Source organism: Hemitrygon akajei, chromosome 7 (assembly GCF_048418815.1).
Source record: "Hemitrygon akajei chromosome 7, sHemAka1.3, whole genome shotgun sequence".
NCBI classification, from domain to species: Eukaryota; Metazoa; Chordata; class Chondrichthyes; order Myliobatiformes; family Dasyatidae; genus Hemitrygon; species Hemitrygon akajei.
The window spans coordinates 93,239,666-93,262,063 of NC_133130.1; the positions used below are offsets into that span (position 1 = coordinate 93,239,666).

A 22,398-nucleotide genomic window follows, 5' to 3' on the forward strand; every position below is an offset into this window, starting at 1 on the left:
GCTTGAATTTCCAGCATCTGCAGATTTTCTCGTGCTTGTCAATTGAAAGCAAATGATTTTCATGGCTCAATACTTGGCAGCTGTGAACTTGTCCATTGTGGTGGTTAAGAGAAGCTTTGCATACACCTTTCGATTACAATCAAGCTGTTATTTTAAGAAAAAAAACTTTAAACTCTCTCTTTGATAATTTCATAGATAAAGGTAGAGCGAAATCAAGAGGAAAAGAAACTTTCTAGCTGTTCAAAGACAGAGGACAAAGTTCACTGGTGTAAAATGGTGTTTTCAGTAACTGGTAATGATTGTGATGCATCCTACAACATTGTGACCCCGTGGCACATGATACAATTATACTCAAACCAAAACAACTGTAAGAAGCCCATGAAAGAGCAAGCTGCAGGCTAGAAAGCCTCAATTGATGGTTATGGGTGGTTAGGTACAGTGTGTTTCACTACTGAGTGCTGGGACCGCAACTGCTTCTAATTTACCCCAATCAATCTGGAGGTCTGGAAATATTACGTAAAGGGGCACAAGACCAAATCCCATTGCTAACAGCAGAATGTAGTTGACAAAGGCATACCTGGTAAAGAAGCATCACTGCAAAAGCAGAATGCAATAGATTGAAATAAGTGATCCCACAATCAAGAGACTTGATCAAAACTTGCATTATACAAATGATCATTTCCAAAAGAGACGGTCACTTACTCTTAACATTCAATGGCATCACCTTTAGAGACCACCATCATCAATGAGTTGTGACTAGACGCTCAAAGGTCACAGATAAATGCTACTTTAGAGGCAGGAATCCTGGGCCAATTGTCTCCCTTTCTGACACCACAAAGCCCTTCCATTATCCATTATGAACATACTAGGAGTGTGATGGAATATACTCTATATCTGTGGTTGAGTGCTTTTTCAACACTGAACTGTTCCACAGTCCAAATGTTCTCTTCTCCTACCACCCATTCACAATGACATCCATGCACGGCAATTACTTGCCTCAAGTACTCTGTCAGCATCTGCCAAACCTGTAATCTCCACCAATGGAGAATAAGGACATTAAGTACATGGAAACACCAATACCTGCAGCTTTCCCTCCAAGTCACATAGCATCATGACCTGGGAATGTATCACTGATGCCCACATTCAAGCACTCAGTTTTAACTTTAAACACAGGCATTTATCTCTTTTTTTTTTTTTACAAATTCTCAAAACTACTTCTGACTTTTAAATATTACTTGGGAGGATATTATCTACTTATGTGGGAGGGGTGTTCATATTTGCACTCCACAATGATAAAGGTAGTACCATTGATAAAATGGACAAGACACATAGTCACCAATGACACAAGTGAAATCAGAGGAAAATTGAAGCAGTTTCTGATCTTCGTAGAAATGTACTCACCTCTTCTGTATATTCTTTAGATAGCGGCTTCCCTGCACTAACCTGAAAGAGAACAAATTAATGATATTGCCATGTTTGAATAATTGTCCAAGTTGGAAGTGTATGCACGAGTTTATTACTTTAAAAGGGCACATTTAAGTGGAATGTAAATGAAATGCAGAGACTACACCGCAGAGATTCTTGTACAATTTCCACAGTTCAGGACATTGCATAGTGCTTTATAGCCCATCTAAAGGGCAAATATGGGCCACGGTAAAGAGAGACCCTACTTTTATTCTATTGTGTTTTGGGGCTTATTTTACAAGTTAGAAATCTGTTCAATAGCCCACGATCTTTCTAGAATGCAAATATACCATTCTAAACATATTTCTACTCTCTTCTGCCTCTTCACCCTCAAGTACAAGCAATTCACAGACTTTTATCATTAAGATTGAGTAGCTGGCTGTCTCTAACATTATCCCCAATGCCATAAGGATGAACTTGTTCAAAATGTTTCTCTTGGCTTTTCGTAACACACTTCCACTGCCAGAGGAATCATTAAAAATGCTGCTAGCTGCATTTTAACTCACTGTCCCATTCAATCTTATCAATATGATATGACCCACAAGCTAAATCTTGAATGGAAACTCGATGCTAAAACTATCACCTTCATCAGTAAGTCCCTCCATGGCCTAGTGCTTCCCTATCACTAAACTCCTCTAGTCTGGCACTCTCATTCCTTCCTGACTTCTTGAGCATCAATGGCATTAAAGTTCTTCCACCGGGAGCTGCTGAGACCAAGCTCTAGAACAGCTTTGCTCAAGTCTCCCTTCCATGCTTTCCTCTCAGTTCACTCATTTAAAATCCACATCATCTCCTTTGTGTGATTAAGTGTTACATTTTATTTGCAAAAGTCCTTTTCTTAATAGGCATTTAGTGTTTTTACTATATAAAAGGGCGCTGTTCAAGCACAAATTCCCATGGCACTGCCATGAATCACATTCCTAAACGACAACCTTCTCATTTGAGGACAAGCATAGCTAACGGGAGCCCTGGGCTATTAGTTGTGACCTTCTAGCTCAAGATTTCATCAAGTGCCATCATTAGGGAGATGTAGCTTACCATACGATATTTCTTAGTACATCCACTTATACATTTGCTTGGATTTCAAAATTTTAGTTCTCATTCTCAAATTTTTTCTTGCATCTCTACAATGTCATCGGACTATGGCTTAGTACCAAAAAAAAATTCCGTTTTGGACAAAATAATGCAGCACAATTTAATTGTGCAGCAGGAAAAAGCCGAGTGGTGACTGCCCATCCCATGCTTACTCACACTAGGCCCACCACCATGCATCTTCAAAGCTCGGATTGTTGCCACAAGCACCACCACGCTGGGCTGAAGGCCTGAGGCCCTGCACTTGATGTTGAAAAACTTCTCCATTCCAATGTCAGCACCAAAGCCAGCTTCAGTCACTGAAAAGCAAAACATTATGATTAGACCATCCAGAAAATATAAAGGTCAGGTTAAGACTTGATTTGAAATCATTACTCTCTATTCCTACTCTGAGTTCTTGAACATCACAGGCCTTAAACTTAAACAAGTCAGCCCCTCAAGTTTAACCAGAAATGATTTTCTGCATCTCCAGAGAATCAGACAAGACGTGCTTCAAACATAAGCCAATGCCTGTTTCACCATTCAATAAGATTATAACTGACCTGTCTCACTGGTCTTGGTTCCACACCCTTACTTAACAGATCCCAGATTCAAAAGTTAATTCAATCGCATTTATTGCCAATTCTGTGGACATATGCACCATTTCTGTAAAAGTGCTTTATACTTCTGCCCTACAAAACCCACCTTGCTGTATCAGTGAACAAGGCTTCCAGTCATCCCACTGTGTCCCAAAAAAAATCAACCAAATTAACGTCTACATTGTAAGATGTTTTCTCATAGCTTGGCAACTTAATGTTTGAACCAACTGTGGTCCAAACACTACTTAACATGACTGCTGCAAGATTTCCTCCCCCAACCTTCTTTGTTTTACACTAGATTACAGCATTCTAGTCTACAAACACTCCTCTAACCTCCCAACTTCTCACCATTATTTATTAGCCCAATATGGACAAAGTGCATCAATGAATTTAAGTATCACACAGTCATTCTATCACTACTTCGTAAGCTTTTTTGTCTATTTTCTCCCACAGCCCCCCCACTCCTACTACTCTATTTGCTCTGCCATCAAGCATGGATACATGGAAGCTTGCATTTTTCTATTCATTATTTAATAATAATGACACTGCACAGGACCAGAAATAGCTGCAGGAAATTGTGAACTCAGCCAGCTCCATTAATGGCACTAGCCTCCACTGCATCATGGCTGCCTCAAAAAGGTGGCATCCATTATTAAAGATCGCCATCAATGAGGTCATTCCCCTCCTCATTGCTACCATCAACGAGGTGGTACAGGAGCACGAAGACTTACACTGAACATTTTCAGAACAGCCTTTTCCCCTCGACTATCAGATTTCTGGACAATGAATTTATATATGTCTGTATGTACACATACATACATGCACACACACACCCACCCCGATTGCTACCTTTTAGCACCACCCCATCCCACCCTCTCTATTTGCTGCACACCTACTTCCTTCCCTTGAAATTTGAGAGCTGGAGTTGTGCCATGATCATAATCATACAGCACTACAGCACATAATCAAGCCTTTCAACCCATCTAGCCCATGCCAATATATTACTCTGCAGAGTCCCATCAATCTACTCCTGGATCATTCCCCTCCCATACATGTAGTGATCCAAATCTCTTAAATGTTGAAATCGAACCTGCATCCACCACTTCTGCTGGCCTCTTGTTCCACACTTTCACCACCCTCTCAGTAAAGAAGTTCCCCCTCAGGTTCCCCCTAAACATTTCACCCTTCACCTTTAACCCATGACCACTAGTTCTAGTCTTACTCAACCTTAGTGGGAAAAAACTTGCTTTCATTTACTCTACCTATACCCCCCATAATTTTGTATACCTCTATCAAATCCTTGACCAAAAGTACCTGCATCTTTCTTTGAGATGCATTCTTGGTAATGAGCACAGAGATACAGCTCACAATTTGCAGGTTTATAAAAAGTGAGAAATGTATAACAACAGCATTTCAGCAACATTTAAACAAATCAACTGTACTGTGCACTTGTCATTGCCAAGGAGAACACACGGAAGATTATTTACTTTGTTCCTAAAGAAAAGGTATTGAGGAAATAGATGGAAAATAATTCTAGAGAAACGTGGCAGGATGTTGCTTGAACGAATGCTTTTCAACACACAGAACAAGAGGGAGCGGCCTGCACGATTCCAAAGGAAATAAATACATGGACACATCAACTGAAAGTGAACTTTTACAAATGCACCACACTTTAAGCTCAAAACTGTACTTCAAATAAATAGACAGAAAAATGGATATCTCCTCATTATTACTACATTTCCTTTCAGACATGAGTAACTTTGCTTTTATACTGTAGCAGCTGACTCTACATTATTTACCAACTTCAAGCACTGCCTTTACACAAACTCACTCTAAACTCAGTATGGTGCAAAAGTCTTAGGTATATATATTATAGCTGGAGTGCCTATGACTTTGGCACAATACTGTAGTAATTTTATGTATTGCACTGTACTGCTGCAGCACAAGAAAGCAATTTTCATGACATACGTGAGTGATGATAAACCCGATTCTGATATGGACTGAAAGTGGAAAGGGGGCAGGGAGAGGAGAATCATAGTTGGAAAAAGGGGAAGGGAGGGAACAGGAAGCACCAAAGAGACATTCAAAAGATTCAAAGCATATTTATTATCAAAGAACATATAAATTATACACCTTGAGGTTTGTCTGCTTACAGGCAGACACAAACCAAGAAACCCAAATACTATAATGATCAATAAACCAATTGTTTGGAATCAAATGACCTTTCCAGGTGTCTCAAGGCTGGGTATATATGCACCCGCGCCACCGACCCCACCCCATCCCTGATGCTTCTTCTCTGCTACCTGTCCCACACCCCTCCTGTAAAGCCCCACTCTCACCATTCCTAATATCCTTTGCTCCTGTCAGATTTACAAACTCGCTCTCTGCTCCATGTTGAGAAATACAGTTCTGTGCAAAACCTTTAGAATCCTAGCTATACATATGTGCCTAATACCTCATCACCTCTCATGGTCTGCTCCTTTGAAAGATATTACTTAATTTCTGGGAATAATAATTAGGAATGTTAACAATGAGCCCCACTACCGGAACAACACATCCATATTGGGTCACCAGGAAGGATACAAACAACCAAGGCCATGCACAATAATTGACAAAAATATTTAAGAGTAAGAGCTCCATGGAAGAGGGATTTCAGCTACAATAGGTAGCTGTGGTAGCTTCACTTGGAGCAAAGGAGTTGATGTAAAAGGCATGAAAGGCTATGCACCAAATGTATACACAAGTATATGGAACTAGTATATACAAAAAGATGCAACTAGTATATACAAGTACATTAATCAAAATGAACATTATGGGTCAAAGACAACACGAGTGAATCTGCAGATGCTGGAAATAAATAAAAAACACAAAATGCTGGCAGAACTCAGCAGGCCAGACAGCATCTATGGGAGGAGGTAGTGATGACGTTTCGGGCCGAAACTCTTCATCAGGAGTAAAGTAACATGGGATGGTTCAGGGGGGATAAGAAGTGGGGGGAGGGATGAAGTAGAGAGCTGGGAAGTGATAGGTTGGAGGGAAATGGGCTTGGGGGGGAAGATGGAGAATTATGGGAAATAAAAGAGAAAGAAAGTTAGGGTTGGGGGGAGATTGTAGTGAGGGGGGAAAGAGAGAGAAAGAGAACCAGACTAAAATTATAGATAGGGATGGGGTATGGGGGGGGGGGGGGCAGGGGTATCAACGGAGGTCTGTGAGTTGAATGTTCATGCCGGCAGGTAGGAGGCTACCTAGGCGGGAGATAAGGTATTGCTCCATCGACCTGCGTGTGGCCTCATCTTGACAGTAGAGGCGGCCATGGACAAACATATCGGAATGGTCTGTGGAATTGAAGTGTGTGGCCACAGGGAGATCCCACTTCAATCCCACATACCACTCCCACTCCGATATGTCTGTCCATGGCCGCCTCTACCATCAAGATGAGGCCACACGCAGGTCGATGGAGCAATACCTTATCTCCCGCCTAGGTAGCCTCCTACTTGCCGGCATGAACATTCACCTCACAGACGCCCGGTGATACCCCCTGCCCCCCCCCCCTTTTACCCCGTCCCTATCTATAATTTTAGTCTGGTTCTCTTTCTCTCTTCCCCCCCTCACTACAATCTCCCCCAGCCCTACCTTTCCTTCTCTTTTATTTCCCATAATTCTCCACCTTCCCCCCCCCCCAGCCTATCACTTCCCAGCTCTCTACTTCATCCCTCCCCCCACTTCTTATCCCCCCTCGACCATCCCATGTTACTTCACTCCTGATGAAGGGTTTCAGCCCAAAACGGCGTCACTAGCTCCTTCCATAGATGCTGTCTGGCCTGCTAAGTTCTGCCAGCATTTTGTGTTTTTTATGGGTCAAAGAGCCCATTTCTATACAATATGACTGACTCAATTAACCCATGGATACTACCTCACTATTCCTGTTACACGCTGTTTGTTTATTTAATTGCAACATAGTAATACTTTTTAAAATGTCTTGCACTGTATTGCTGCCACAAAACTACAAATTACATGACATATCAGTGATTACAAATCTTGATTCATTAGCAGATGAGATCAGGACCACGATCAATGGTGTAAGGAGACAACAGGTGCTGGAATCTGGAGCAACAATCTGCTGAAGTAAGTTGATGTGTCAAGTAGCATCTGTAGCGAAGGGAGGTGGGTGGTGACAAGAATTGTTGATATTTCTTGTTGAAACCCTGTGTTATAGTTTTGACCTGAATCACCGACTATTCTATCCACATACCACTGATGTTGCCTTCCTCCAGGAGGTTGATTGTTCATTCAGGTGTAGGTTTTTGGAATGTAATGGGAGAACATTTCCACACCCAATACTTCGGATCCAGAGTTCACTGCCTGCAAGGGTGCTGAAAATTCAATCAGTACCTTCTAAGAATTCTTGAGTAAATCCTCAAAGAACGATTACTTCCAAGGCTATAAAGACGGTATGGGGAAAGGCATCGATGAGATTTCTCTGCTAAGAGCTGGCATACACTCAATGGATTAAATGGCCTCCTGTATTATAACACTGGATTCTATGAAATTATTAAAATATTGCCTTAATATACAGTTGTCAGACAAGTCTTGGCCAAAACACTGGAGTACCCTACTCGTTGAGGGTCTTTGCTTCCAGCTCAAAAATAAGAAAATGTCTCAGTTCACTGTCCCATTCAAAAGAGAGCATCTTTAACAGTGCAAACCACTCTCCTCCTGGTGTTGCACCGAGGTATTATCCTACACTTTGCGCACAAGTCCCAGGAGTACATCTTGAACCCACAGCCTTCATCCTAGATAACACGTACGTGACCTCCCAACTCATGGCAGTTGACCAGATTCAACCACTGCCTTGTCACTAACTCTTGCAAATGATCCAGTGCCAGTGATATTTTTACATGAGCAGCTCCCTGTGTGACAGGCAAACACACTTTCACTCAAGTAGACAGGATTGTGTTCCTCCATGCACAGATGTCCATAAAGTAGCTCCCACTTGTAGAGGAACTGGTTAACTGATGAAGTCATATGTTGACAAGGAAAAGCGGAAGACATATGTTGAGCTTCCTTTCAAAACATCTGCACAATACATCCTCCCTGTCCTGGAGGTGCTTTTCCTGAAAGTTGACAAAGGACAGGGAACTGCCTTTATCTGACATGACCCTATCACAATTAATGTTTCCGCTTTACTTTTCAGTCTGTTAATTTCTGCTCCAAATTTACACACTCCATTAGGAGTTTGAGATTTGGGACATCACCAAAGGCTCTCACAAATTTCTACAGATACACAGTGGAAAGCATTCTGAATGACTGCTTCACTGTTTGGCACGGAAGTGCCAATGCATGAAAGGAAAAGGCTACAGAGGGTTGTAACTCTGCTAGCCCCATCGTGGACACGAACTTCCACATCATCGAGGACATCTTCAAAAGGTGATGCCTCAAGAAGGTGGCATCCATCATTAATGAGCCCTCTTCTCATTATTACCGTCAGGGAGTTGGTACAGGAGTCTGAAGACATACACTAAATGTTTTTAGGATCTGCTTCTTCCTCTTGGTCATCAGATTTCTGATGGTCTATGAATCCATGAACAATACTTCAAATTTTACTTTCTTTTTGCACTATTTCTTATTGTTTATAAATATGTATTGCACTGTAGTGCTGCTGCAAAACAACAAACTTCATGACATATGTTAATGATAATAAACTGGTTCTGATTCTTTTTACCCAAACTGCAACGTAGATTGCGTCAATGATCAGACCTAGGTTCAAAATTTAACCAAATCATTTGTAGAGAATTTGAGATTAAAATTGATAAAGTATGATGTCTTACAATACTGATTTAATGGAAAAAATTTAAGGAACTTGTGCTGTAATCCACATTAGGCATCAGATTAGCACACAAAATGATCTAAGCCATGAAATGTTTAAATCACAGTCCTACTTTCCTTCACAGGATATCTAAACCAATATTTATTCCTAAAAAAGTTATCTTATTTTAAATGAAAACACACACCAGTGAAACATGGATGTCAATGGCAAGGCCAGCTATTGTCAGCTATTTGAGCTGCTTTCTTAAAGCACAGCAGGTGCTGCTGCATCAGGATCAAATGAGACTTAACCCCAGTAACTACAATGGAACAGCAGAACAACACTAGGCGGGACAGTGGGTAACCTGGAAATGGCTTTCGCAAGCATTTGCTGCTTTTGTCATCATAAGCAGTGAGACTTGCAGTGTTGTTGAAAATACCATAAGTTTGTGAAATGGAGAGACATAGGATCGTCTGTCCATCCCGCCACATCTATGTTGACTACACATCCATTTACAATAACCCTACCATGCTTGTATTCTCTCCACACCCTACACACCAGTGATAATTTACAGTGGCTAATTAACCTACCAGACTGCAGGTGTTTGGGATGTGGGGGGAAAAAACTGGAGCACGGTGGGGGATGGGGGAAGAGGGAAACACAGGCAGCTATAAACGCCACACAAATAGCAGCAGGTGTGGTATTGAACTTGTACTTCTGGAGCTGTAAAGTTGCAAACACTGCCATCCTTTAGATGGCATTCACTGGAACCTTCCACCAATAAGAATGCAAATAGTTATGACATATTGTTCCAAATAATGTAACCTTTAGATGTGGCAAGTAGAACTGTTCCACCAGTCTATGGCTTACAGGTCATGGAAGGTCTTGGGAAAACTTGGAGCAAATTATTTTCTCAGATACTCACTTTGACCTGTTGTTACAGGTACAGTGTTTACATGGCAAGCTAAAGTCAATATTCAGGCAATGTAGATTACCTGAGCAGTGAACTCAGAAATACTAATATTGTTGAATACCAAGGGGAGGTAGTTAATTCAGTCTCTGTGCCGATTACTGGCCATCACTAGAGAAACAGGAATGCTATTCACCATTGTTTATAAATCCAGCTAGACCATATCTAGGTCTTGTTGAATGCAATCACGGACTGCTTCATCTTGAGAAATTGTGATAGGAACTGAGAACTGATCAGCAACAGGAACAATTCAAACCCACTTTAGGTCCAGAATGGGTGATCTCCTACTTCTCTGCATGCAGTGGCCCAATGTCTGTTGGGTCAGCATCGAGCTTGAGATAAAACAGTTTACTTACCCACAAAACCCTCTTTGCCAACCAGCTTCAGTGCCAACTTGTCAGCCAAAACTGAAGAATTGCCATGTGCGATGTTTGCAAAGGGTCCAGCATGTACAAACACTGGGGTTCCCTGTAGGAGATAGGAAAGGAATAAGAGACTATTAAAAAAAACCATCCAATATCAGCAGCAACATTAAAGGAATTATTTCCAATTCTCCCTCCCAATCTGAAACACGGTAAACCTTATTAACAGTTCACATAAACAACTATACAACTTCCAATAGTTAATCAGCAGATGCAACATCAATTAGAATTCAAAACTGCTGTACAGATGCTTTCAAAAGCTAAAATGTAAAGCTAGTAGATGCTGTTATGACAGCAGCACCTTTAAGTTGGAAAAACACTTTCAAGACATTTGATGAAATCTCCAATGAGATACCGCCATCAGATCATACTAGACAATGCCAGAACAGATGATAAATGTTGTCGTCTTGGGAGAAGTAATTCCTCAGTTTTACAGTATTGAAATGTGCTTTTACGCTACAGAAATTAAAGATATTTCACAGGTTTCTCGTTTCTGGGGGGTTGGAAGGGGGGGGGGACCCTTACAGTTCAGTCTTTGCCAAAGTTAGTCTCATTTGTGGCACTAGAATGCTTATTTTCACTTTTTCCAATTCTTCTTGATTTATTTTATATCAGATCCATTTACGAAGCAATGCAGTTAACATTGCATTTGCACTCGAGACCTAAACAGCATTCGGATTTCCACAACGAATTCTAGCAATTTGTGAATGTGTTCCTTTCATCCAGCTACAGGAAACTATTTTGAGCAGGCAGCTTTTAAGACTTCACAGGCAAGGGAAGAATCAAATTGGTTTACCTGGTGATGATGGAAATCTGAATCAGGTTTATTATCACTGGCATATGTCACAAAATTTGTTATTTTGCAGCAGCAGTACATTGTAATACATAATAATAAGACAATAAATTACAACTTATTTTACACATATGCACACACACCAATACATACTACACCTACACACACACACACTCTAAAAAGCACTCCCCCCTCCCCTCAGAAGTTTTCATGTTTTATTGTTTTACAACATTGAGTCACAGTGGATTTAATTCGGCTTTGTTTTGACAGTGAACAGAAAATTACTATTTTGTGTCAAACTGAAAACAAATCTCTCCAAAGTGATCTAAATTCATTACAAATATAAAACACAAAATAACTGATTGTATTAATATCTACCCCCTTCGTGTCAGCACTTAGAAGATGCAATTACAGCCTTCAGTCTGTCTGGATAGGTCTCTATCAGCTTTGCACATCTGGACACTATTCTTTCTCAATTGTTTACAAAACTGCTCAAGCTCGGTCAGATTTGAATGGGATCGTGACTGAACAGTCCTTTACAAATCCAGCCATAAACTCTCAATTGTATTGAGGTCTGGACTCTGACTTGGCCACTCCAGGACATTAAAATTTGTTGTTTTTAAGCCATTCCTGTGTAGCTTTGGCTTTATTCTTGGGGTCATTGTCTTGCTGGAAAACCAAGTTTCCATGTAGGGATCCGTCTTCACTTTGACAGTCTTTTTCTGTTAATCAGTGTCAAAAAAGCCTAAATGAATCCACTACGATTCAAAGTTGTAAAACAATAAAACATTAAAACTTCCAAGGGAGGGTGAACACTTTTTATAGGCATTGCATATGTACACATACACACACAAATTTATTAAATAAGTAGTGCAAAAAGAGACAAAAAAAGTGAAGTGGTGTTCATGGACTCATTGCCCATTCAGAAATCTGATGGTGATAGGAAAGAAGCTGTTCGAATTATGTGTCTTCAGCTGCTTTATCTCCTCCTTGATGGCAGCAATGAGGAAGAGGACACATCCTGGGTAATGGGGGTCCTAAATGTTGGATGCTGCCTTTCTGAGGCACCCACTTTTGAAAATGTCCTCGTGCCAAAAGGTGATGCCTCAGGAAAAAAAAGGGAGGCTAGTACCCATGATGGAGCTGACTGAGCTTACAACTTTCTGCAGCTTTTCCCAACCCTGTGTAGCAGCTCTTCCATACCAGGTGATGCAAACAGTTAGAATATTCTCCATGGTACATCTGTAGAGCATCTCTGGTGACATACCAGGTCTCTTCAATCTCCTAATGAAATACAGTTACTGTCATGCCTTCCTTGTAATTGCATCAATGTTGGGCCCAAGGTGTTGACACACAGGTATTTGAAACAGCTCACCCTTTCCACCGCTGACCCCTCTACCCATTAACTTTGCATTCCAACCTGTTAAAAGCAGCTGTACAGAAATAGTGAATTCTATAGTGAAGTTATGCCTCTTGCAAGCTGTGGCTGTTTGGCTGACTATTATTATTTGCTAATAGACTGGGAACTCTTAACTGTCAATCAGTTTCATAGACACTTTCAGCAGAACTGCTCCCGATCATTGAGAGCTGATGTTAACTTGTCTAAGGAAACAAGAGTAAATAAATATGGGGAGTTAACCATTCCCGAATCTTCAGGCTTCTTTTGTAGAACAGGTTGAAGTTGCGGAAGTATTTGCAAGCTGACTTGATCAACCTGATGTACCACATCATGGGAACAGCCTTCCTTTCATTATCCATCACATCCTCCATTCCCTCCAAGTTGGCTCCACTACTCCATCTACTCACCTTCAGTTCTTCTCAGCATCAATTCCTGGGCTGGCAGCAGAGAGCAGTGAGGGGGACTTTGGAAGCTACATTGCCCTTCATGTGTTCTGGTCCAGTTGATAACCCAAATGTTCCCTTCTCCTTTATTTCTTTTCAACACTGAACTTTTAATATTTTCCCTTCAAGTTTTTTTTAATTACACAAATCATTTTTAAATGAACCACAGTGACCTCGATTTTAAAAATTGCCCAAAACTTGCCACCTGTTCCTTTAGCCCCTCAAGCTCCATCTGCAAAAATACAAACAATCCTTGCACTCTCATGGTGGGACAAGGAGTTGAAAGTGTCTCAGTCGGAAGTTCCCAGACAAAGCTGCTCAACCACAAAGCGCAAAAAAAAAACAAATACCAAGAAGATGCAAACATAAAGATATCAAGTTCCAGAAACAGGAGCTATTAACTTAAATCCAGTTGCTATATATTTATTAATAGGAGCATAAAAAGTCTTTTTCTTGACCTTTCCCAGAACCGCAAAATTGCTTGGATAACAAGCATACAGAATTGAGCTACAGTTCTATTGGGATCCAGACTGATTGATTTCCTTCCGTCCCTGTGTATCACAGCAGGAATCACCATACCCAGAGGAAGCATTGTCTCCTTTAAGTTGGAGTTTCATAGTTTAAGCGTACGTAAACGTTATCCAAGTGGAGCCTCAGAGCTGGACTGAAGGAATACTATACTGTCAGAAGATTCCCACTTACAGCCTCAGGTGAAATAAAAGATAGTGAAATCATTGAGAATTTTTCCTCCAACTCCCTATCAAGAATTTCTTTCTTTTACTTTCATAGTGCTTTTCTTAAATTAACTGTGGTTATTTTCTTTAATATATCCCTCATTGTAGCTCAAATTCTCAGTATCAGACATTAGCTTGAAATAACTTGGAGGAATCACACTCCAGCAAAGCTACACTGCAGCTTTGGCTTTTGCCAAAGGTTATCAGAATGTGTGAGGCTTCAGCACATTTGCAATTGACAGTTCAAATGTCAAAAGGAAACTGTTGTTAGACTCAGAGAAAATGTTACCTCTAACTTGTAATGACCAGTGTGCGCAAAAATCTTGTGCTGAGCAATTTTTTGCCCAGTGGCAACAACATGTGTGCACTGAATTTTTAAAGTGGAAGTAAACTTGGAGGTATTCCAAGGATAATAACCTATTTCATTTTAAATGAAATGGTAGTTCTTTTGCACTTCATGCCATTTGATTCTTTGGAATTTAACATAGTGAATCAACAATTTCTTCAATAAAAACAGAATAAATAGCCAATTCTAAAATTTGCAGACAAATCATTACAAATTCCACGTTGTCAACACCTTCTGCATCAGAAATCAGAAAACGAAATGTGACTGAGTATGATAATGAAATATACTTAACATGCCAGTGAAGTAGAGGGTGACAATCTTTAGTGTGCAGTTTAAATTCCTTTGGGCGCTAGTAGCAAAAGATGTGTGCATGCGCACACCTTAGAGGGAATATTGCTCAGAGCGAGAGAAGTACAAGTGCCCTCCTAAGGCAGACAGCCATTCTGAATGAATCAGCATGATCCAGATGAATTTTTCCTGTGGAACTTCAATTCCTATTTTATAATTAGAAGTATTTAATTGGCAATTGATCTCTCTGGAGTACCTGGAGATTAATGCAACCTTCTTTAACTCTGGGATGTGGTTCAGAAATTGTGCGCACTTACCTCTAGCGTTTGCATCAATGTTGGCTTGATTGCATCTTTCATTAGGACAGCCAGTGCACCACTAACTCCCTGCACCAACCAAACACAGAGAAAGTTACTTCATAAACATAGTGGAAGTGAAATGCATGCCATTCTTAACAGAACATTTATTGACCAATTGAATGATTCCAGAGGATGTGAGTTTCAAACCTACCAAAGGGTTTGGTGTGAACAATGTGATCTCCCTGCCACAGATTAAAGACAGAGGTCAGCATAAATTCAACAAGCATCATCTCCTCTTCAAATGAAACTTACTCCAGTTTTCAATATTGAAACCAACACTTTCATGTAACCAAATTTTACAGATGATGTGAAATCTGGTCAGTTTTGATGAAAGGTTATCAACCCAAAACATCAACCATTTCTCTCTCCACAAATGCTTCTTGGCCTGCATTTCAATCTCCTTCTGCTCTTATGGCTAGTTTGAGGATTCAGGGTACAGACACAAATGTGGAGTCTGGAGTGTTGCAAGAACCCCAACTGGATACCAATATCCCACAGGGAAGGAGGTTTGCCCTCCATGCCGATATGGTAGGTTCTCAAGTACTGTCCTCCAGCTTCTTTGACCTGCACCCATCTAGTTATACGATGGAAGAAACAAGATGAATAAATTTGATGCAAAATGCAGTATATAATCACTGGTGCTCCGGAAGAGCATTGTTAAGTGAATAACTGCCTTGGCAAATCTGGAAGAGCAGACCCACAAATGGGGCTAGGTGGTGGTAACCTCACCTAGCTTCTCACATACCTGGAAAAACAAGACTGACAGAACTTGGGTGAATCAGTAAGCTGCATGCCTCTACTTTAGTGGACAAACTAGGCTGACGTACCTTTTCCATAACTTAACAATGACCTGGTAAACCACACCCTCTGAAATACACATTTCAGAAAACCTCATATGTGGTTTTCATCACATTTTTATGGTCAGACTGAGCTCAGATTCTGGATATGTAATCAACGCTGCTCCTAGGGAAAGGATGCAATCCATACCAATACCACAGATTGTTCAAACTGTCAGTTTTAATGTGAGATAAGATATTTTGACACAAAGCTGCTAAGATCAAAGTTGCTTAGATTTTCAATATTATCCTCATAAGTTGTCGTTTCCAGGGAGAAGGTAAGAGAATAGGGTTGAGTGTGATAATAAATCAGCCACGATGGAATGGTGGAGCAGACTTGATAGGCAAATGGCCTAATTCTGCTCACATGTCATATGGGCTTTATGGTCCAAATTCAAGATTGCCAACATCTCATGAATCAATTCAGAGGAGTCAGATTTTGCCTTCAAACAGCTGAGTTAATTAAATAATTCCGAAGCAGTCCCATGACTGGCCTTTTTTATGCAATAACAAGTCCGTGATTTAACTGAACCTACGTAGAAAACATAACAATCCATGGCAAGACCTAAATTAGCTGCATTACTGCATGCTTTATGAAAAATATTTTATTGGAACACTAATACTGCTTCATTTTTAGTCAGGAAATATACAGTATTTTTAATCTGGCTTGACGGGAAGTTCTAATCCATCCGTCACACCACCACTGACCTGCAGTTGATCAGATTCAGTCAGTTTAATTCTTTAGCTAGTTCAAATGCCATGAATATGTTGAACCCAATGTTTATAAAGATCAGAAACTAGAGAGAACAGTGGTAAACACAAGTGAAACATTAGTCTTCAATCAACCGGATGTTCATTGTATTTAAAATGTAGACAGAGCTTTTACAGACAGGACCTTCAAAGGAATCATGTCATATAGCGATTCATAGAACTTAACTCAAACAAAGAGATTATTGATACAATCAGTAAACTTTCCCAAGAACAGAGCTAAGCAGTATCAAAGTTGTGAGACATTTCAGAATTTAAGGCCTAGACAGCTGAAGTGATGCCTGGCAGTACTGGGGTCAGAGGTGAAGGGGTTTGGATGTAGCAAGAGTAAAGCTGTGGTAAGAAAAGAAGTTTATTTTGAAAAGCTGTTTTGAAAATTTAAATCTGTGGTACCCCAGCTGGTTACTATTTAAAAACTGGTCTTCTCACTACTGGCCAGGAAGAGGAAGTAGAAAGTGCAATTTCAAAGCAATACTTTAGAGGCTCTTTTTCTCCCATTGCACCCCCCTTCCCAAAATACATCTAGAAAATATACTTCATCTTCCGTTGGCTCAGTGTTAACCTATTTGATTTGAGGGGTGTATGGGGTGTCAGGGAGGGGTAGCATCTCTGGTGGGGGGAACATGTCGCATCCTTTTCAAGCAGTTTGTCCACCTTTGGTCCCCACCTGCCACTCAGCTCTCACCTGTGGCTCCCCGTAGCCAGCTGCATGTGACAGTGGCCACACCCTGGGCAACGGTTTTGACAAGCCAGCTAAACCAGGTGCGCATAGCCAACGGTTCTCAAACCCTCTGTGAGATACGGAGTTGTTTATCCAAGCATGTGAAGAGAGACTCCAGTGGATTGAGCGATGAGACCAATGGAAGGTCCAACTGTCAAGAAGGTGGTCTCTACAAGCGATGTGGAACGCGTAGAGCATGACAAGTCACAGAAGACATCCTGGTCATCCACTGCACCTAGTCCCATCCCCAGCCATCTCGACTCCTGTCTTGCCACTGAATCCAGCTGGGAATTGGGAAGAGAGTGAGGCTGACGCTGCACAACTCTCCCTCACTTAAATCCAAATCAAGCACTAGTCTCAACACCATCATCGTCATAATGGTGTCGAGGTCTTCATCGACGACGATGGACGAACCACCACTTGATTTGAGATGGAGCAGGTAATTCAGGTGGACAGTTCTGTGTATTGCTGTGGTAGTGCTGCACTGTCAAAGGTACTGACCTTTGGACAAGCATGTCTCCTCACTCCAGTGAAAGTACAAGATGCTGAGACATCATTCAGACGAGGAAGTTTCCCCAGTGACCTTTCCAATCAATATTTCCCAGTTAACTAGACACCTGTTAGCATCACATTGCTGTTTGTGTAAGCTGGTCGTGTAATTGGCCATCACATACAACAGCACTGCACAGGAACAGGCCCTTCAGCCGGCAATGCTGTGCTGCACCAGTTACATAGTAAACAAATGGCCAACTAAACTTCAATTTCAAGTTTAGTCAAGTGGGTATACAATAAAGGCAAGTCTTCTTTTCAATTTTCCCCACTAGAAGCAACTATCTGAAGGCAATTAGCTTAATTTTGTTCTCTTCAAAACTCTGGCAGCACCACATGGCTTAAACATAGAACATAGAATAGTACAGCACATTACAGGCCCTTCGGCCCACAATTTTGTGCTGACCCTCAAACCCTGTCTCACATATAATCCCCCACCTTAAATTCCTCCATGTACTTGTCTAGTAGTCTCTTAAACTTCACTAGTGTGTCTGCCTCCACCACTGACTCAGGCAGTGCATTCCACGCACCAACCACTCTGAGTGAAAAACCTTCCTCTAATATCCCCCTTGAACTTCCCTCCCCTTAACTTAAAGCCATGTCCTCTTGTACCGAGCAGTGGTGCCCTGGGGAAGAGGCGCTGGCTGTCCACTCTGTCTATTCCTCTTAATATCTTGTTCACCTCTATCAGGTTTCCTCTCATCCTCCTTCTCTCCAAAGAGTAAAGCCCTAGCTCCCTTAATCTCTGATCATAATCCATACTCTCTGAACCAGGCAGCAATCTCCTCTGTACCCTTTCCAATGCTTCCACATCCTTCCTATAGTGAGGCGACCAGAACTGGACACAGTAAAAGGTTTAAAAGGTTTATATTTTTTAAAATGCACAAGATCTTCATTTGGCACCTACCAGATCTTCTGCTGTAACTGGGTGTCCTTTCCTGTCATTGGCTGCCACTATCTTTCCAAGTCGGTTCTTCATGTCAGCCAGACTGTCTGTTAAGGCGAGGATGGCCATGATTTCACTGGCAACAGCAATGTCGAACTGAGCCTTGAGGAGGAGTAAAACACAAACGAACAATTGGAGACAACAGGTGATATCAGAAGATTTGTACAAACTATTTTCTAAGAAAGACGTTTTACTAACTGATGCTAAATAATACTGGATGTAGCTGTTCCGACTTACTTAGTAAGAGAACTACTGATTTTTTCGATCTCGATCCACGATAACCTACGCACATCCTCCCGTATACTTTAAATCATCTCTACATTACTTATAATACTTAATACAATGTAAATAGTTGTTCTACTGCATTGTTTAGGGAATAATGACAAGAAAAAAGTCTGTACATGCTTGAACAAGAAGTGTTGCAAGAGCACTTCCAGGTTTTCTCGATTTGTGTCTGGTTGAATTCGCGCATGCAGAACTCGTGGATAAGGAGGGCCGACTGTACTATGAAAATGTTGCACTGTTAATGGCAGTTTAAACACATACAAACAAGCTGGATGTACTCAGCAGATTCGGCAGCACCCGTTGAAAGGAGCAGTCAACGTTTCGGGCCGAGACCCTTCGTCAGGACTAAAGGAGGAGGGGGCAGGGGCCCTATAAAGAAGGTGGGGGGAGAGTGGAATGTGCCAGGTGAAAAACCATTCAGAGGAAAGATCAAGGGGTGAGGGAGAGGAAGCAGGGAGGGGATAGGCAGGAGTGGTGAAGAAGGAATCTAAGGGGAAAGCACTATGGGTAGTAGAAGGCGGCAGAATCATGAGAGAGGTGATAGGTAGCTAGAAGAGGAGGCAGAGTGAAAGTGGGATGGGGGAAGGGAGAAGGAGGGAATTACCGGAAGTTGGAGAATTCGATGTTCATATCAAGTGGCTGGAGGCTACCCACACGGTATATGAGGTGTTGCTCCTCCAACCTGAGTTTGGCCTCATCATGGCAGTAGAGGAGGCCATGCATGGAGATATCCAAATGGGAATGTGAAGCAGAGTTGAAGTGGGTGGCAACCAGGAGATCCTGTCTGTTGTGGCGGACGGAGCGGAGGTGCTTGACGAAGCGGTCCCCCAATCTGCATCAGGTCTCGCCGATGTAGAGGAGGCCGCACCGGGAGCACCGGATGCAATTGATTACCCCAACAGACTCACAAGTGAAGTGTTGCCTCACCTGGAAGGACTGTTTGGGGCCCTGAATGGTGGTAAGAGAGGAGGTGTAGGGACAGGTGTAGCACATACACTTGCAGGGATAAGCACCAGGTGGGAGATCTGTGGGGAGGTACGTGTGGACCAGGCAGTTGCGGAGGGAGCGATCCCTGCGAAAAGCAGAGATGGGTAGAGAGGGAAAGATTTCCTTAGTGGTGGGGTCCATAATTGCAGTTTATGTTGGATGAAACTTTAAACACTGCCTACGTCCTCAAATGGAAGTAAACAACCTAATTGAAAAGGGAATGTGGAAAATTCCTCACAATCACATGGTTAATATTCATCACTCACTCAATATCACTGTTGACAGGCTTCTGCTCTTTACCCCTTTGCTGTACGTGGGTGTTTCCTTAACAACCACGTCTACAGCAGTGAATGACGTACTGTGGAATGTGTTAGGATGTCCTGAGATTGCAATACAGTTTAGACTTATAGACACAAATACTATGCCTTTGCTTTTATGAAAGATTGGTCAATAATACTGACAAAAAGCACCCTATGTGATATCCTGTAATTGATTATCGATAAGCAATAAACTCAATGTGTCCATAGCCACACAGCAAAAAAGGCCAAAATGACCAACTCTTTCAATTCCTAGATAATGATGAGCTGAAGACAGCTCAAATGGAACATTACTGTTTTAAACACAAAATGTATCAGCTCTACCCAGAAAGATTTCCTTTGATTTTTAAAAAATAAATCAAAGGGTATCACAATAGTGTTGTGCTTTGGGCGATGCTTTCACAGATGGGGTGTTCCAGAGTTCAGAGTTCAATTCCAGTGCCATCTGTAAGGATTTTACACATTCTACCCATTAGTTCATAGATTCCTCCATATGGTCTGGCTTCCTCCCACAGTCCAAAGATGCACTGAACACTGTAAAATGTCCTGTGATGAGGCCAGTTTCAAATAGGTGGACTGCTGTGCAGTAAAGCTTGCTGAACCAGAAGGGCCTCTTCCTTGTATCTCGAAACACAAAACAAAGACAGACACACACACCACGCAGGAAGGCCCCTACCAATGTCAGGGGTCGGCAGAAAGGAACAGGAAAACAAATTTAGAGTGCTCTCTTCCTGTTGGAGTTGACAAACCCGGCAAGAAGAGAGCCTGATGCTGTATTGCATCAGAAGGGGGAAAATGAGATCACAGCAGAAAACAAAGGTATGAAGCAGCCAAGCATTGGCAATAGAATCCTTGCTGTGTAAGGTATCACCTCGCCTGATGAATGGTGAAAATCATCCTTCTGTCAAGGGAGCTGCCCTGTTTCCCAGCTTACATTGCCCACTCACCACTAAAACCAACACTTTCATATTCCCTTTAACCCAATCTACCCTGAGGGACCTGGAAGGGGTTGGTTTCAATGGATGACGAAACTGGGCAAGTGTGAAAGGACATCCAATTAGAATCAAACACGAGATTCAGTAACCTCTCATCATACAATGTGCAAGACTACAGCAAGTTAGCCATTTCATTCCAACTGTCGTGCATCAACCTCCCTACCAGCCCACAGCGCCCAATAAATTTCTCCCTCTCAACAATCCCAACTGAACTTCATTCCTCTGAAATTCAACTTGTAGCCACTTGGGGGCAGTAATCACAAACATTTCATTCTATGATAATTGTTAATGAACTTTTAATGAGCATGAAGTAGTTCTTTATTATAGCTCTCAGTGACAATGAAGTTACCCTGCATCTTTTCTCACTAAAACTTCAGTAGTGCCCAGCCCATAAGAACTAGTTCAGCCCTTCAGCCCTGACAGCAGGCATGGTGGGCGAGATAAATAATAAACCACACCTGGCTTCAGGCAGGAAGCCAAACACCTGCCAAAATATACCTGTGGCTCAATACAAAGGTGTTATACACACACACCACTAAAATTAACATATCCTTGCACGCAAAGACTTCGCAAAGTGCCACTTAGAAGTTACTGTAAATATGTGGAAGAAGGTCTTGTGGTCGCTTGAGACTAAAATGGAACTCAGCATTAAGCAGCATGTGTGGCATCAACAAGGTGGCACCATCCCTACTGTAAAATACAGTAGAAGTAGCATCATTCTATGTGGATGCTTTTCAGCACCAGAGATTGGAAATTTGGTCAGGATAGATGGGAAGATGAACACTGCTAAATAAAACAAGATCCTGAATAAAAACCTGCTAGCTTCTGCCAGAAAGCTTAAATTGGGGAGGAAGATCATCTTTCAGCAGGACAACTACCCAAAGCACACTGCCTGAGCAACTTAGGAGTGGCTTCAAATGAAGAAAACTGACAGTGTTTGATTAAACATCTCCTGCAAGACATTAAGATTGCTGTCTACTGCCGCTCCACAACTAACCTGGCACAGCTTGAACAATTTTGCAAGGCGGAATAGGCAAATCTTGCTCCATCACGTTGTGCAAAGCTAATAGACTTATCCAAAATGACTGTAATAGTTGTGAGGTATGGTTCAACGAAGTACTGAGCAAGGGGGATGAATAGTTTAGAACTGCTGACTTTTCAGTTTTTGATTTTATAGTTTTTCCACGCTTTACAATTTTTTCCCTTTTTTGGGCACTACTGCGAAAAAAGGACATCAGATTCAGAAATAAAAAGTGAACGATATCATTGGCTGTATTACTCATTTTTGTGAAAAGGTTGA

General features: G+C 41.6%; 1 protein-coding gene across 3 annotated transcripts in view; it reads right to left on the bottom strand.

Moving 5' to 3' along the window:
- The window catches only part of mthfd1l (methylenetetrahydrofolate dehydrogenase (NADP+ dependent) 1 like), a 157,154-nt gene that overhangs the window by 70,346 nt on the left and 64,410 nt on the right, over nt 1-22,398 (bottom strand). For all 3 annotated transcript variants that reach the window (XM_073051434.1, XM_073051436.1, XM_073051435.1), the window contains 5 exons: nt 18,476-18,616; nt 14,653-14,721; nt 10,267-10,378; nt 2,716-2,855; nt 1,402-1,443 (listed from right to left, as the gene is read on the bottom strand). In XM_073051434.1, the coding sequence (XP_072907535.1) occupies nt 1,402-1,443; nt 2,716-2,855; nt 10,267-10,378; nt 14,653-14,721; nt 18,476-18,616 (504 nt within the window). The remainder of the gene's footprint in view (nt 1-1,401; nt 1,444-2,715; nt 2,856-10,266; nt 10,379-14,652; nt 14,722-18,475; nt 18,617-22,398) is intronic.